The sequence below is a fragment of the Hipposideros armiger genome, unplaced genomic scaffold (assembly GCF_001890085.2).
Source record: "Hipposideros armiger isolate ML-2016 unplaced genomic scaffold, ASM189008v1 scaffold_877, whole genome shotgun sequence".
Classification (NCBI taxonomy): Eukaryota; Metazoa; Chordata; class Mammalia; order Chiroptera; family Hipposideridae; genus Hipposideros; species Hipposideros armiger.
In genome coordinates, this window is record NW_017732227.1 from 81,544 (window position 1) to 100,102 (window position 18,559).

Sequence of the window (18,559 nt, forward strand, 5' to 3'; positions counted from 1 at the left end):
GATAGCCATTGGATTGGGAACGTTAAGCAGGAACAGTTTGCAACTGTTATCAGATTGGAAGTGGCTGAGAGCTGAATGAGGACCTGTGAATTATGCAATGTTTATCTCCCAGAACCCAGAGATCCTAATGTAGATGGCGAGGGGGTGGGGGTAGCGGTGTGCGGTCAAGAACTTTAGGTCAGATTTGTATCACTCTTATTTATACCCCCCAGCACAGAACAAAGGATGAATGCTGGCCTGCAGCTATTCCCAGGGCTGGGTTTGTTCATTTCCTTAGGATGATGGTTACTTCCCAGTTTGGAAAAACAAAGTGTATTTATGTGCACTGAAATCACTGCACCAAATCTGTTTAAAAGCCCTGATTCCATTTGGTGTAGAATTGAAAAGACTTCCTGATCTGAGGTGGGTGTTAGTGTCTTTGTGTACCACAACGGACGTGCGAAGAGTTACGGTCCCGTCACACTGAGCAGAGTAAAGGCATAACCCTAATTTTCCTTTGAATTACACAATCGTTATTGATTTTTTATTTTTATTTTTTTTTTAATGAAAGGCTCCATTCTTTTACTAACAAACATTTCTCTGGCATTTCAGTTTCTTTTCCACTCATACTGCCATATGACACTCCTGTCAGGGTGTCTGGTTTCTTCAGGGAATTAACCTAAGAGAATGCATAGCAAACAACATAGCTGCTTTTCATTGAAAATCAAGAGGGGGTGTTTTTCTCTCGCCACCACTACTCTCCACCAAGTGTCCCATCACAACTTTTGCATTTCCTGCCGCATTGGCAGGGCGGCACCACCCCCAACTCCTTCCTCACCAGCTCTAAGCTCCAGAGCCGTCTGCGAGCCGCCGCGTGCTGCCCTGCTCCTCAGCGCTCGCTTCGGGCGGCACTAGGACCCAGGGAAGTCCCTGAGCGAGGTTCGCGGAAAGGCAGCCAGACTCCTCCTTATCTCCAGTGTCAAACTTGACATCAGCCTGCGAGCGGAGCATGGTAACTTCTCCAGCAATCAGAGCGCTCCCCCTCACATCAGTGGCATGCTTCATGGAGATATGCTCCTCTCACTGCCCTCTGCACCAGCAACATGGATTGTCACCTCTCCATCCTCCTCCTGCTCAGCAGCTCTATTCTCAACTGCTTCGGGGAACTGATTCTCCAACCTTCCAATGAAGGTAAGCCAGGTGCCGCGACGTGCACAGCACTGCCCCGCCGGCTAAAGCTCTTCAAAGCACTTTCTCACCGAAACCTTTCCAGGTCTTTAAGGTGCCTCCGAATAAAGCAGTTGGCTCTGAGAGTAAAGTAAAGATGTGTTTTTATTTTCGGCTGCCTTCTAAAACATTTTAAGAGACAATTTTGGATTGCTTAAACCCCAAATGTGTTTTTAATCTGATACCAATTCAAGCAATTACCTTGTGTGCCAATTTTAAGCGGAAAGAAAGAAAAAATTCTACAGTTTTTCACCCAGGATATCAACTGCCTAATAGCCACGGCAGTTTTTTATTTTCTAATTGTGACCATTGTGGTACACTGAGAACTTTCAAAGAAAATTGAATCCACCTTTCTAGATTTTTTTTAGCATGCTTTATCATAATGACAGGTTGTTCCTACTTAGGATCATGACATTTATGAATGGACTAAGGGGAAATCAGTTTGTTGAAGCAGAGGGGTGTGTGTGTGTGTGTGTGTGTGTGAGTGTGTGTGTGTGTGTGTGTGTGTGTGTGTGTGATGTTTATGATGCCACTGTTATATGAAGTGATATGTATCCCGCCTGGTGATGGTTTGCTCTATAGTACAGGTTCTAATGAGCAGCATATGCCACATTAACATAAGTAATATTAGCAGGAATTACAATAAGCTTACGTTGGATTTTCTTTGTTTAAGGGCTTATATATGAATAAGAGAATGTATTTAATGACTAGTGAGAAGCTACCAGGTAGCTATGTTAACTAACTGAATAGCAAATCAAGAAGGAATGTTCATATGCAGCAAATGGCATTTCCTTGATGTTGGGTTATTTATTTTCCTGTTATTGGGCATTCATCTCTTTTCAATGGATTAAAGTACAAAGCTAATATTAAGAGTACCAATGTTTCCTGTAAGATTCTGTACTTAATAGATGCATTACCTTTGTCCTTTATACCATTTGTGATCTATTCCTAATGATTTGTGAATACAATCACTAACTCCTAAGACAAACTTCTTTGAATAATCAGTTGCATTAAAGCAACACTTATAACTTTGATTCCCTCTTAACCATTTTAACATACAATACAATTTAGCAATTTACTTTGCAATTTAACAATACTGAGTAATTAATGTGCAAATGCTATGTTATATATTATCATGTCACACACTAAAAATAGGTTGACAAAATGATACTTTGTATATTGTATGCATTATTATTTTTAAAAATTCAAAATATTTACAAACTTTTTAATTAAATATAGAAACTGTCTCTCATATTTGGTGACCTACTTTCACTGCTAAGGAACTGTTTAATTTTGTTCTTTCTTTCGTGACTGCCTTTATGTTTTGGCAGATTTCATTAGATTTTTCTGTATCTTTTTCTAATTGGTAACTTGAAAATTCTAAAATACAATGATCAAGAAAGTTATCTTACCTACAAGTGACTTTCTCTTTTCAAATCAAATTAAAGTGTTTATTTGAAAGTAATAATCAATCATTCTTCATGAATGAAAGGCAAGAGTAGTCATTTGTATAATGAGTAACATATCAATGAGCTAAAATTAGTGTTTGTTTAATCTTTTGTTTCTTTGAAGATATTAAATATTGACAATAACTGGAAAAATAGTAACATCATTCCCATATTTCTTTGATAAATTGTATTTCTCTAGATGGACTATTTATAAACTATTTGGCTAATGGATTTTATTGAATTAATAATGCACAGAGATATAGCTGAGAGTCAATAATTTTATGGGAAATATAACCTTTCAGTAAACTGTAAAAGAAAAAAAAGACCCTTCAAATTTATGCACACTTATATAAATGTAATGAATATTAATTTAATGAAATAAGAATAATCAACTGCAAATGGCTTTTAAGCCATACCTCGTGTGTGTCTGGGTATATACTGCATATTATTATACAGGCAGGTACACATTAATAATATGTATATAGAAAGGTAAATATACTCAGAAAACTGACATAATTACATTTAGTTTGCTTGGGTAAAAGTTTATCTATCCATTCTTCATGGGATTATTCTTTCCAGATTGTGTCCTATGGGTAGTGTCTTTTTTTCCCTTCTGAGGTCATGAAGGGAAGCTTTTAAAGAAAATTTAAATGGAATGATTTAACTTGAATAATATTTGAGTGAGGGTTTAAATATTAATACAGTAGCTTGGATCTTCGTAGTTGTGTTGAGCAACATGAAAAATGAAAAATCCATGTACATGCTAAGAGTCCATGTAATTGTTTTAACAGCGCTATTTGAATAGAAAGCCATGTTTCAGAAAAGTCATATAGTGGGTAGAAGCAATAATGATAAAATGAATCTTCTTAATATAGCTCTGATATACATTTTGAAAACTGAAATATAAAATACTAGGTTCTATTTAAAATGCTATGCTAAAATTATGTTTTAATACTATAGAAAATTTACAAGTAAATTTTAGTGGAATTTATTCAGCAATCTATTATGAAGTTAAGAATGACAGAACTAAAAGAGAACAAAACCATGTCATTGAGTTAATTACTAGGAAACTTCCCATTGTGTGATTTTTTTTTTTAATTTGAGATTTTGATAATCAAATATCTATACTGAAATGCCATGGGTCCATGATAAGGAAAAAAAAAACCAAAAACTTTTAAAAAGTTTAATCTGAACCTTATTTTTATTAATCCACTTACAAATAACTTTCTAATATGCTTTCCAAAAAAAATGATTCCAGGTGATACTTTCTGTTACTGGCCTCCTCAATGACACTAGCTCATTTACAATTTCAGTGATCACTTAAATAAAGAATTGGCCTATATACTTAAACTTTATAAAAGCTGCATAGAATTTTACTAAAATCTTATAATGCCTCCCTGTTTACATGACACACCAAGAAAAGACTTCCAATGGAAATCAACTACTTTTCATGACAAAATAGGATTGTTAAACTATGTATTATTAGAAAAGCTCCTATAAAGAAAAGCTCCCTGTTCCCATCCCAGGAGGGTGATGATAATAGTAAATAAAAATAACTTTGGAAAGAGGATAAAAGTGATATAAAGTGAAGTATGTACCAGTATTAGTTCAATCTCTTTTAGCATTGAATAAAGTACTCTGTTTAAGTACTCTTCTACATTTGAAGGAATCTGAGGCAGAATGCATGCCTTTTCATCAGTACACAGTACACTAAATAATGTTTCTATCCAAAAGTGTTTGTGAATTAGATTAACATTTACCCATAGTGCTCTTTACATTGGAAATACGAATTTTCAAAATAAAAGTAAACAAAATTAAATCTGCCTATTTATATACTACATATTTGGGGAAACTTTTATTGGAGTAGCTGGGACACAGCTTCTATTAAATGTATTTAACTGGACATAAATCTTCTAAGTACTAGAGGAGACTATGTGATTGCTTAAAGCTTAAAAGTAAGACTTGCAGATGAACACTGTATGCTTCCCTTTGAATTGAATAGTAGGCAAATGTTAGAGAAAATAAATATTTAAATAATGGAATTTTCCCTTTTAAAAAATTACTATGAATTGGCATCACTTTTCATATATAAACACATCCTCAAATAATAATATATTGTGATTGAAACATTAATAGAGAACTAAGCTATCATATCATCTTTATAGGTTTTTTTTTTTGGAAGAGGGTTTACATTTGCTTTTAATAGCATTTCATCATGCTAGACTAAATAATTGAATGCATTACACATTTTTGTAATTTAATAGCTCTCCTAATAGCTCGCCCCTACCTCCTCTCCAACAGTTATAACTATGCTATTTGCCTGGAGGTAGGAGAAACCTTAATTTCACTATTTTATAACCCACAACAGTTAACACTTGACCTAGGTCATTAACAGGATTATCAGCAAATTTGTTTAAGCTTTTACTGACAACCTGAATTGCTACGATAATATTTTGATTGTGCCGGAAAGAAACTTCTTATAACCTCTCAAAATCTATCATGAAATTAATTCATTCTGAATCTATATCTTCCTGAAGACTAATATTGATAATAATAATTCAAGTGGGGAAAATGTCCATTTTGATACCCCATTCTCCTCACGCTTATGTTTCACATGTAACACCATTCTAGTCCTTGTCATAAATGACCTATTAAACACTTTTTAAAATAGTAAATATTCTGTAAATGACAATAGATTTACCAATATAAACTAACTTCACTGTAACTATCAACCTTTTCAATTTTATACGTTTTTATTATTGATGCTATTGTTGATATCCTTTTTTGGCCTATTTTAAGATATAAAGTTGATTGAACATATTTATAACTCAGAAGCAACTGGAACTATAAAAGGGAAACCACATATAATAAAACACCATGCCACGTGTAAGATCATGGTTGCATTTTATATAAAGTTGCCTTCCATGAAACACTAGAAATTGGGAGTAGAATGAAAGACACTTAAATTTAACATAAAAGTTTTAAACAAAATGTACACAATCAGAATTTAAAAGATCTTTTTAAAGAGTTATTTAGTTTGTTTAGGAAGTTTCATGTGGAGTTTTTTATTATTTGAATATAATTATGGTTTGCTCCTTACTCATATAAACAATTTAGTAGTTTCACCTTGATTGTTAAGAAATTTATCCTTAAAGAATTTAGTAAGATTCTTTATGTTTATATGTTATCCACATTTTAATATTCAAATTTCGGTATGGTCTTTAAGGATCCCTCACTTTAATTTCTTACAATAATTTTCTTTATAAAGATTCCTAAATGTTAAAATTTATCTTGAAACTTTGAAATTTTTCTGAAATAAAATATATACAATTTTTAAATATCAAATAATCAGTTACATATGCAAAGGATTTTTAAAGGCAAAACATATTTCCACAGTATATTTGATTTACTAACTTCAACGCAAATGGAAACAGCAAGAACTGTTCTTGAGAGGTACATTTTCCAAGTCATAAAATCTTCCAGAAAATATTAATAAAACTTTCCACAAATCATCAAAACTTGATAAGTTCTTACAGACATTTACTTACTAAGAAATCTATGATGTGGGTTACCTTTGATTTTAGTCATTTTCCAATGATTTTGTTTGGCATAAATACTAGATGTAAGGGGAAATATGTATTTCTTGGAAGAACACTGAGTTTTACAAATCATATTCTTTCAAGATTCTCAACTTTGCTTATATTTTAATATGCACATTTTTCCTTTAAAATATTTAATAGACTTTGTTCTTTTAATTCTGGTTTGATAAAAGATTTAGAAAAACAGATGCAGGTGTCCCCTTTTTGGTTCTGTTTTCAGAGATCTGGATTTTATCACCAGGGAGGGTCACTGCAGGGCCTTTACCAAGTGCACAAGTAGCTTTCCACAGATTTTTCAAATCAAGGGTCGACTGCTGGTGTGAAACGTTCATTACATTATTCATCCAGGTATACTGAAAACCAGGAGTTGAAATTTATTTCTCGAAGACTTGAATGCATTAGATAATTCTTCTGTCGCGACTTTAGGAATAAAAGTAATGTTGTGACATTTATACAATGCAAACAATTCCAAGCTGAAAAACACTTTAGAAGGACACTCAGAATCAGGGTATAGGCGCTTGTGTACCCCTTGACTTCACTTTGTGGGTCTGTTACCAGCTGCCTGGCAATCAGGTAGCCCTTGGAATCTGGCAGGAGGTTTTCCCTTGGAAAAGTCTGCAAGTCAGCAAGTTTTAGTTTGCCTTCTACCAGCTTTCTTTGAAATAAAAAGGGTGGTCAATTACAAAGAAAAAAAAAAGTCTGCAAGCGAAAAGAAAATAAAAAAGTTGATTAGAAAGATGGAGAGGTAGAGAAGTGCAAAGGTTCTAAAACCAATGTAATATATAAATCTTTCGCTTAAAATAAAAACATGTATCACGTAAAACATCTGGCTAATCAATTTTTATTAAATCCCTAAAAACCTGCACACTTAAAAAGGGGGTGAGGTTGCGTTTGTTCCTCCTTTCAAATTTATACACTTTTGATTTTTTTTTTCCCCCAGAAGAAAATATTTTATCCGGGAAAGTTTTTTAAGAGTATAAGCCAAAGAATGTTTCCCCCTTTGGAAGCTTGGGCGAACGCATGTGGAGGGTGGATGGAATCAAAACCAGTTCAACAAATAAAGCCTCCAACTTGGGAGTGATGTTATTAAACTGGAAGCCCTGAGTGTGGAACCTCCTGCCTCCCTTCATTTTCTAAACCATGTCCTGCTGCTCCAGTCAAAGCAAAGGGTGGAAATCCAGATAATCCAAACCAACATGGTGAAGTCAGAATAATAGACGAGGAAGGGGTGGGGAAACAAGTGGGCAGCGCTGTACAAACTGTTGTGAATGATCTTAGCCATGGCCTGGGGCGGCCACAGGAGAGGAGGACGGCGCTCCGTTCCCCTCGCGTGACACCTCCCGTATGTGATCATTGACTACCTTTCAAAAGTGTGCCCTGCGAAATTTCAGCGCGAAGCGAGGTCGTGGCAGTAGTGTGGCCACAGAGGGAAGAGCAGGCGCTGCTCGATGCCAGTAAGGACACCCACCACCAGGGCGTCTTAGCTACAAACTGTTCCGCCGCCAGGACCAGGCTCAGCGAGTGGTGCGGGGGGTGCGGAGGGGAGCGGGGTCTCCCGACGATCCACCACTTTTTCTCGGAGTTGGATTAAAGATCGGATCATAGAAACCCAGCTCCGGGTCTCCGTCCCTGAACCTCAGCGCTCCGGGGGTCGGTGGGGTCTTCGCGCTCCGGTGTGTCCGCGCCTGGCGGCCCGAGCCTGTTGCCGGAAGGCTGCGCGCTGGCCTCGGCCTCCGCTGCCGCGGCTCCTGCCCGGCGGCCGGGGCGCTGCGCCCTCAGGCGAGGCGGTGGCTGGAGCGAGGGGGCGCGAAGGCGACAAGTTCCCGGAAAACGAGAGCCGGGAGGAGTCGCGGCGGGGACGAGGCAAACGGGCGCCCTCTGCCTGCTGCCGCCGAGCTGCTGGCGCCCGGAGAGGCAGCGCGCGCCTCCCCACCTGGACCCTCCTCACCTGGGGCCGGTCCCGCCCAGAGAGCTCGGGCGGCTGGGGCTGGCCAGGCACCTCCCCACTTTCACAATAGGCTTTGACCCCAGATCTATGCCCTCACCCCCTGTAGCGATCAGCCTTTTCAGTGTGGCGTCGGGAGGTTGGTCTCCTTTCCATCCAAGTTCACGGACCCACCTGATGACAGATGGAGGAGGGGCATGTAGCTCTGCGGGGCTCCTGATATCACTGGCCCGTGGGTTGGGACGAACGGGAGCGCCTGAGTCCTCCAGTTGTCCAGATTGCTGCTGTCTGACATGACCCTTTTGCAACTTTCTTGACCTTTTGGACTGTCTCCTTTTCTTCAGTCCTTCATTCGCTAGAGTAAAATGAGGAACCTTTTTTTTTTCTTCTCCCAGTTTTCTTTATAACCACCTACAAATGCCACCTGATAGGCCGGTCTTGAGACCTAAGGGGAACGTTCCTTAAATTTTCACCCCATCCACAGTTGAAAGTTGCCCGTTTTCAAATCCTTCAGCCTCATATTTGATTGGCCGCATTTTATTAAAACAGGATTTTTCTATTTCAGTTTTGGCGGTAAACCTAGAACGGGCCAGAAAGAGTTTCTGGGAGCAGCTTTATGGAGGTAGATTAGTAGTTGGATGATGCTAATGGTTCTGTAGTTGTGTCGGAGTTTCAGTGCTTTTTATAAAAGATAAAATTTTTGAATCCAGGGGATTCCAAGACTAAATATGGTTTCAGTGCTATGCCCAACATTGAGATAATTGTACAGAATTCTGCTGCCTGGAAAGATTTTTCCTTTATGTTATAGTTCACTACTACTGGACCTCATTTAGTTATTAAAGTAGCCCTAAAGTAGGTAGTATGACATCTCCTATTGTTACAACTGAGGAAATTAATCATAATAAAATAGTAACTGAGCCAGGCCCACTCTTGTCTTGGACTTTTGATTTTTAACCACATATATTTTCTTCTGTACACAAATGCCAGTGAATTAGGAGGCATCCTTCAATACAGAAAACTCATTAGCTTTTCAATCTTAATCCCAATGAGTACACTAATTTGTCCTGTGACTTTGCAAGAAAAACTTGGAAATGTCCAGAGTATTGGAGTGAAAAATTGTACTTCAACGTACTTTCAAGAGTACTTCAAAGAGTACTTAGAAACTTTGAAGTGTTTACATTCATAAGTTATGACTATCTGCATGAGTGTAAGACACACTGAAAGAACAATTTAAAGAAAAGTTGATGTGGACAGAGGAATAGGGGAAAATGTCTGTGATGCCTTTTCTTCACACATTCTTAAACTTTGTCTTCCATTCCTGACACTCAAACATTCCTTTCCTCGCCCGGGAAAGAAGATTTTGTCAGAAATTCCATCCACAGAGATTGTGAGGCAATTGTCAATGTAACTCATATGTTATTATTTAGGGTTTCATGTAATAAAATGGAATATGAATTAACTATTAGACTTGTCATAAAAGTCAATAATGGGGGAAATAGATCTGGTCTAAAAAATAGACTTTCTCATTTAAAAGATAATTTATATGTTAATTAAGATGAGAAAACAAATTATAATGATTTATCTCCTCTTTCATAAAAGCACTTGTCCTCTGTTGAAGTGGAAGCATTGAGAAAAGGTAGCTAAAACAAGGCTTTGAAAGGTAGCAAATTAAGCTGGGGCAATTATATTTTTCATGTGGGTATTTCAGCACATATGTTTTGTATTAATTGCCGCGATAAATTCTGTTAACCTGGCAAAGAGCAAAAATAGCATGTTGGTGACATCAGACTTCCAAATCAGAAAGCTGCTTTTAGTATCTTGCTTTCTTCACTGTAAGAAAAAAAAAATTCTAACGTGTTATCATTTATGTTCCCAACGAATTATCCAACCACTCACTATTGGAACATTTTTCTATGAGCGAAAGTGAAGGCTTAGCAACAAACTTTTTGTTTCTTGCTTTTGGAGAATTAGAATAAAAACTAGTTTCTTTACTTAAAATTTTTTTATTCATATTTGAGTTTGTGGAACTTTCTCAAATCACAAAAGTGTAAACTTGACTTTAAAGTCTGCAAACTGAGTTGCCTCTTGTTTTAAGACAAAAATCTTGATTGATTACATGGCAGGACCTAAAAGGGGAGTCTGAGCCACAGTAGAAGCCTAGGTTATTTTCATTGCTGATAAGGCTATTAAATCAATATCAAAATGGTTTCATCTTAAATATTCTATATATTCATTAACGTTATTTTATCTTCTTTTGAATAATAGTTAGGGAACATAGACAAAAAAATTCTACAGATCCAGTAAAGAGTAACACCCCATCCACACCCCTCCCTTACTTGATAAAAATATAAGGCTTTGCCAGTGACAAAGTTAGTTAGTTTCCAACCAGTATGAAATTTAGATATATCTACCTCAGGGTGACTAAGGGAAACAGAGAACAGCTTGTTAGTAGTTAAATGTATTTATTTCCTGATTTCAAACCTAATTTAGCAGTTAATAAACATCTATAGGTTTTAGAAGTATACACACACACACACACACACACACACACATATATATATATATATATACATATATATATACATAATTTGTGTTGCATATATGATAACAGTCTTCACATTGAGGAGGAATTAGGCTGCAAAGGTGCTATGCAATGGTTTCCATGTGGATTATCTCAATAATCCTCTGGGTAAGTAGAACACCATGTGGAGGAAAAAGTCTGCTTGCAGAACTGTGTGCATATATGTATGTATGTCACTAATAGTTTTGTCCCCTTACAAAACTAAACTATTCCCACATTGTGGGCAAATTTTTATGGATGAATACATACCTTTGGAAACAAGATGATATATATTTTTTTTCTGAATTGCAAATTGATGATGAGAAAAAATAACAACCAATTTAACTTATTTCTCACTCCTAATCTTGTTAATTTTCCCCAACTGGACTCCTAATTAACTTATAATATTCAAAGATGGCATAAAGCTAGAGTTATCTCCAAACTGTGATTTTTTTTTTCCTCTTCAGTATGTCAAAGCTATTTACGGTAGATTTTGTATTTTAACAGAATGTAAAGAACTGGCATAATTGCAGAAACTTTAAATAGAAATAAATTAGGTTGTTATTCTTCTATTTAAGATACAAACACCATCAAATATAGCTATTGCCAAATGTTAAAAATGTTTTAAAGAGAAAAATAAAAGGGAATCGCATTTTTCTCTTGGTTTGCTTTTACTATCTGGTTTACCATAGATAAAGTAATGCTCAGTTACATTAGATAACTCAAAAAAGATAAACAGATTTTATTATGGTATTCTTGACATTCCTGATCTGAAATTATAATGCTTTGATAGTCTTTGTTTTTTGAAAAAAGATTTCTGTCATAATTATACGTATTTCATCTGACTGAACAAGTTAGATTAATCTATACTACAATGATGGTTTCCCTATATTTTGAGGCACAGCTGCTTTTATACATTGAATAAAGAATTTTTTTTCTTACCTTTGCTATAAGTGATGTCCAAAATCATTCTGTTTTAACATATTTAAAAACGCTACATAGAATTAGAGAAGAAAAAACTAAAAATAGATAAAATTAGTAGTATTCTTTTAAATTTCCATTTCCAAGGGCAATCGTTTAGAAACTAATTTAGAATATTTTATTTATGTTTGCCCAAGTATGTAATAGGGTTACTACTCTAACCCTAGTATTGAAAACTTCAGAACCCTAAATTTAATTTCAGAGGCGCAAATTTTAAAACCTTTAACATGAATCAATAAAAATGTTAAGAAAAAAATTAACTCATCTTTCATATTATATAATTTGTTGTTGGTATTTGTTTATTTACAAAATAGTGCAAACTTGAGTATTAGTTACATACTCATTTTAGAAAAGAAGGTTATAGGGAATGGTATTCTCTATGGCCTTGAAGATAACTTCGTTGGGACAGATGAGCACAAAATGAATACTTGTATAAAAAAATAATGTTTTAACATGGATAGAAAATTTATGAAAAATGAGATATGAATCTTTAGAGTACAGTGCAGTTAGCCTCCCAAAACAGGTTCCCTGAAATATAGGGAAGCTGTATAAGATAATAGTTAATAATAACAACAATAAATTAATAATAGCAAGGGGAAGGAGATTAAATGATTTGCCTAATTTCATGTGGGGTTGATTATAACCTAGATTTTTTTAAACTGCATGTATCTAGAAAACTTTAAAAATAATTTGAATGAATGCATAATATGTATAGGTAAAATTAAAAAACACTTTGAAAGAATATTTGGAAATAGCTATTTTTAATAATCATATATCCAAGCTTAATGTAAATACTGTGTGAGTACATGCATGCACATGTGTGCATATGAGTGTATTGGCAACACATTATTGAATATAAAAAAAGAATTTGCCTCCAAATAAAAGCTTCTGTGGGTGCTACTCATAATACCACTACACTACCGAGAAAAACCACGTTGAAGTTTGTCTGAACTCTAACTTCTCTTCCAGTGATAAATTAAAAGTTATCCATCACCAGAACTAAAAGTTTGATGCTTTCCATTGACAACATGCCCCTAGGCTGGAAGGAAAAGGGCTAGAGTTTTGAATTATGCTGATAAGCATGTGGCACCTTATTTGATCCCTTGTGGGAGATTATGAAAACTATATTCTGAAGAGCCCATTTATATATGTGTGGGTCTATGACTGCAGAACATCAGTAACAATATATAACATAAGGTCCAGATATAGTTATCCTCCAGAATATGATGAAGTCAATGCTATGTACTGATTTTAACTTTCCAGAAATTTAAATTGGTTCATGTGTTCTGCAGTGAGCTTCTTTGAAAAGTAAAATTGTTTTGTGATATGAAAATATCCAGAAAATGTTCTTAAATGGGAGCTTTTTACCACTATTCTTTTTGTTTTGTATGCTAAATTTTTTAGTCCTCCTATTTAAGGGACTTCAAGTTATAAAATAAATAAGTCATGGGGATGTAATGTACAGCATGGGGAATATAGTCAGTAATAGTGTATGGTGACAGATAGTAACTAGATTTATCATGGGGATCATTTCATAAAGCATGTAAATGTTGAATCACTGTGATATACACCTGAAACTGATGAGATATTGTATGTCAATTATATGTCAGTAACAAAAGAAAAAAAAAGGCAACATTATACTAGAGCTGCTCTGTAGGCCAGTCTGCTTACTCTGTTTCATTTTCATAGTCATCCATCAAACCCTGTCTGAACAGATAGCTTTCATTTAGTACTTGAAGATTGGTAATCAAGATTTTATGATAATATGATTAAAAATATATACAAACAGCCTGAATTTATGGTGTGAAGGCAAAATATATATACTAAAGTTTGAGCGCCTATTTGCCTTAATGATTTTTTTATATATTGTAATTTCATATTTGAATAATATGTTTCCATTTCCTACTTTTTAATCTGTCAAAAAAATTCTTTCCAAATTAGAAGTAAACAAGGTGTTTTGATATTTCTAGGACACTTTAAAAAAGCAAAAATGTGTTGGAAATGTACAATGCTTACACAATCATTAATGTTTTACTTTTAGTAACATTTACCTTTTATGAAAAATATTTCACTTGTCTAAATGGTTCATAATACCAGTGGACAATGCACACAAACAAAGAGACCTGCTATTCTAGGGACTGTTATTAAACTGAAGTTGTTAATGGACTAAAATTTCACTGGCAGTAGAATATCCCTACACGTTTATGTGAAAGGATCATTTTGTTATAAGAACACATTCCCTAGTGATATTTTGATAGCTGTTTTCTCCATAATAGGTGATATCAGAAAGATCTTTAGATTTCTCTGATTAAACAAAAAAAATTAACATTTTAGAAACAGTATAGGGTTTACGTTTACTAAAGTGCCCAGGTTTAACTCAAATTTTGGTCTGTGTTTTTGTTATTTTCTTGAACCACTCTAGTCTTGAAAACATTGACATCTTATTGTGAGACTGTGTGTTTTGATTCCAAGGAGTTCTCCCTGCTGTTGGCAAAGATAGAGATGAGGCAGCTAATTACAGTTTCTTCTATAATTAGGACCTGTATAAAACTAAATCTCAACTTATTGCCCAGGAGGAAAGCTAATAAGAAAGAAGTTGCCAGTATATCACCTTGTCCAGAAATCTGCTTATATCACATAAATGAGCCTTTAAGATACCGTGTGACAAAATAGATTTTTCACAGAAATGTTGAGCATGACAGAATTTTTTCTTTAATTCTTACTTAATGATTTTAGCTGGTCATCTGATAGAGAAATGATCATAAGTCAAATCTCTGGGGAACAAAATGCCTGTTGAGTTAAATTTAACATGGTTTATAGGAATTTTTATCTGCATACTGTTAATAGAGTGTTCAGGTATACCTCGTTTTGTAGCACTTCACATTTGTTGCATTTTTTTGCAAATTGAAGGCAAGACTCTCCACCAGCAAAAGATTACTACTCGCTTTATTGTGGTAGTCTGGAACGAAACCCGCAATATCTCTGAGATATGCCTGTAGTTGACTTCATTTATGGCCTAAAAACATTTTTTTATAATTGTAGTCTATGAAATACAATACTAACTAGAACTACTGAATAATGTTTTCATTATGTTTAGGTAGAAATACATACAAACAGAAAGTCTACAGAAGCAATTAAACTAAGAGTATGTAATCACAATAGATGAAAATGACGTGGAACTACATAAGTACATTAATAAAACTTTGACTTCTCTAAATGTCTTCTCACTGGCATACCCTGGCATATACAGTAAAATGAGAAGCTAAGCTTGGTGCATTCCCATCAGAAAAGACATCTTGATTTCTGGATTCCATGTTATGGTTGACCAAGGTACTACACAGAGAATTACAATACTGAGGACAAAATCGATTACTTGCTATATCATTTTCTTCTATTTGTGATATTTAAGTGTAACCTAGAAGCAGACTGAAAGTCCCTTCAGCTATCTGTAACCTAGAGCACAGTTACTCTTTTTATCATAATAGAAAGTGATGAACATGATAAAGTAATATATAAGAAATGTGGCTTTGACTATTACAGTGATGGTGTGAGCAGGAAAGGAAATGTCATGATTCTTTAGTAAAAGCAAGATGTAATCAAAGCATGGGTTTGTTTTCTGTAGTAATGGTTTTATAGTTATTTGCAATTGGCTTTAAGGCATCTTATAGCTGAAGGTTTTGTTTTAAAAATGTCTATTATTGTAACAGTTAGAAATTCTTTAGCCATTAAACCCTGCTGTTCACCTTGAAATGATTATTTGATACTCTTTTATATCTCAATGTTTTCATAAAATGCAACCATAGCACTACCACAAAGCATAGTGATGTGGTATTAGATAATTGAAATTATCTTCCACTTCAGTAACAAATGTAGTATTTAATTTTTAAAATTATTTAAGCACTGTCTGCTATTTGCAGCATTTAAGCAATCTATACGATGCTTAAATCTCAGTCTTTCTAAGTGGACAAATAGTCACTATGAGTCAGAACTTTGAAATACCCTTGAAAAAAATCTAGGTGTGTTAATGATTTTCTAAGAGTGAAAACTTAAGAAATGTATACCTGAAAATTTAAATCTGTTTTCACTGAGAACATTTCTTTCAAACAATTATTTAATAACTGTGCCCTTTAAATGCATTTAAAGTATATTTAAAATATAATAAAAGATTTATTAGTAAGAAGGGAAGATGTTGTAAATTCTTAGTAGAGGTTCTTCATGACATTGTAAATGCAAATGAGTAAAGGAATGGACATTTGATTGTATCTCTCCATAATGATGGAGGATAGGAAAGGAAGCAAAAACAAGATTTCTGAGCATCTTAAATCTGTAATCCAACTAAATGGGAGAAGTGACAGTAAAGATTTGTGGCAGCAAGATATCCTCCTTTCCCGAGGTACTTACAAACCAGTTTGAACTACTTTATAGTTTGTTCTTATTCCTTTACTTTATTCTGTACCTTTGAATTCCCATCAGATACCACAATTCTTTTGTCCAACATATCTCATGTTGTGCCCACTTGAAAGCCAACTCAAGGAGTTTGACTAAGAATTTCCTTGTCATTTTCATGAAAGAAAACTCCTTCACCTATTCATACATCTTTTCTATTTAAAAGCAACAAAACTAGAAAAAGTGTATGAAAGAAACCCAGAACCATATCCATCGAGACTTCGGACAGTGATTTCTTAAAACAATTTTGTCAAAAAGCACCTATTTATATCTCAATTTAAATAAAGTCACAATATTTAAAAATATGTCCAATTTAAATCACTTTAAGAAGTTAAGGTATGTCACATTGCTCTTTGAATAGGAAATATTCTGAAATTAATGAAATGTGTTTCCTGTTATAAACCCAAAATATTTGAAAATCACATGGTTAAAATATGAAATCTGGTACGGAACAATTTATATCTTTGGCAAATAAGGAAATCCCCATCCATACTTTCCCACCTACCCTTAAGAATAACTTCCTAACTCATGTTTGTTAAAATTCATAATTACAAATTCAAATTTTTCAGCAACTGAAATAAACCTTCCATATTGCAAACTGTCATTAAAACTCAGACTACAATATGATATTTGTACATTGTACTTCTATATGCCCTGGCATTTGAATAGTAACACCACAGGGAAGGTTGTGATCAGGTCTACATCTTTTTTTAGGAAAGGAAATCGTTAATAACCAAATTCTTGTCTATTTCTGTGTGGGGTTTAAGATGTTGTACTGCAATGTTAGACTTAGTCAATGTGTTCAGAGAAATCACAACAGGCTGACCTTCAAATGCCACTAACTTTCTCTACTTCTATCTCAATTATGCTACACTCATATTGCTATACAACATATCACAAGAGAGTACAAGTTTTAATGCATGAAAGTCCCAGTTTAGGAATCATTCACTTTAAAGTGGCTAGAATTTTTTATCGTGTTGTTCTTGTTTGGCTATAAACAAAAGGCACCTTAAAAACTCAAAATAAATGCTTTCAAAAACTGTTTCGATGCCAGTAGTCTTCTCTATTAGGTCATATAGAGATTGCTGATTATAAATATAATTCTGAAGCCAAAATGGAACTGCTGTTAATGAACTAACTTTACAAGAACACCGAATCTGTATAGCATGTTATAAAGTCAGTGGCTTTAAATGCATTTATTTTATTTGATCATCAAAGCAGCATTGTGAAATAGCTAGGGCCGATATAATTATGTTTGATAGACACAGAATCAGAATCATGAGTAATGCTGCTAATTGTGTTGTCATCATTCCTGCTAAATGGAGTGCACTAAAAATTTAATTTCTGAGTAAATGCAGTACATTTAATCTATTACACTTATTTTAATTGACAGTGTGATACAGTTCTTGTTGGTTTAGCTATTCTCCTTTGAGTAGAAACCAAATGCTGATGATTAGCCCAGTTCTTTTCCTCATCATTATCATCTGAGAAAACTTAAGGGTATTTACTGTATTTCCCCATGTATAAGATGCACCCTTTTTTCAAAAAATTTGGGGTCTAAATACAGGGTGTGTCTTATACAGTGGTTGTAGATTTTTTTACTTGCATTTCCTGCTTTTTCGCGCTTGTTGTCTCTGCGCTCATTGTTTCGCACTTGTTACCAGTATACTATGGTAGGTTACGTTTTGCCACGTTCTGCCCAGAAATGGCTCAGAAAAGATTTTCGTACAGTGCTGAATTCAAGTTAAAAGTGATCCAGTTTGCAAAAGTGAATGGAAATAGTGCTGCTGAACGTAAGTTTGGTCCTCCTCCAACTGAGAAAACAATCCGAGACTGGCTAGGGGAAGAAAAAACCCTACTGAAAACGCCACAGCAGAAGAAGGCCATGAGAGGCAATATATGAAGACAGTGATTCGTCATCAGACACAGAAGAGGACAAGCTAATGGTTGGGAGTTTTGACAGTGATGAGGAGTTGTATGAATTTTATGATGAATAAAACTTGAGTTCAATAACTTTATGTAATACATTTTTTTTCAAATTTCGGGCTCCAAAATTAAGGTGCGTCTTATACATGGGAGCGTCTTATACCTGGGGAAATACAGTAGTTCTTTAGTTACCACCTTCCTTCCAATGAATAATTTCCTAAATGGAGACAACATTCATAGCTTCTTTACCTCAAAAACTTTTTTCCTCTGGTTACTAACATTAAAATTAAATCAGTCATTCATCTTAGCATGAGGAATGACATGTATTCATCATATTCAATCGTTACATACACACAAAAATACACTGAACCATTTAAACCCTTAAATATACTGCAAATGTGATCTAATGATTTATGAATATGGGACTGTAAATTCTACTATGAAAATC

At 34.7% G+C, this 18,559-nt stretch overlaps 1 protein-coding gene across 2 annotated transcripts in view; it reads left to right on the forward strand.

Annotated features, from left to right (window-relative positions):
- The first annotated feature begins 982 nt into the window (after positions 1-982).
- Positions 983-18,559, forward strand: part of EPHA3 (EPH receptor A3) — a 361,979-nt gene continuing 344,402 nt past the window's right edge. For both annotated transcript variants that reach the window (XM_019629966.1, XM_019629967.1), the window contains exon 1: positions 983-1,170. In XM_019629966.1, coding sequence (XP_019485511.1) covers positions 1,083-1,170 — 88 coding nt within the window. In that variant the 5' untranslated portion in view covers positions 983-1,082. The remainder of the gene's footprint in view (positions 1,171-18,559) is intronic.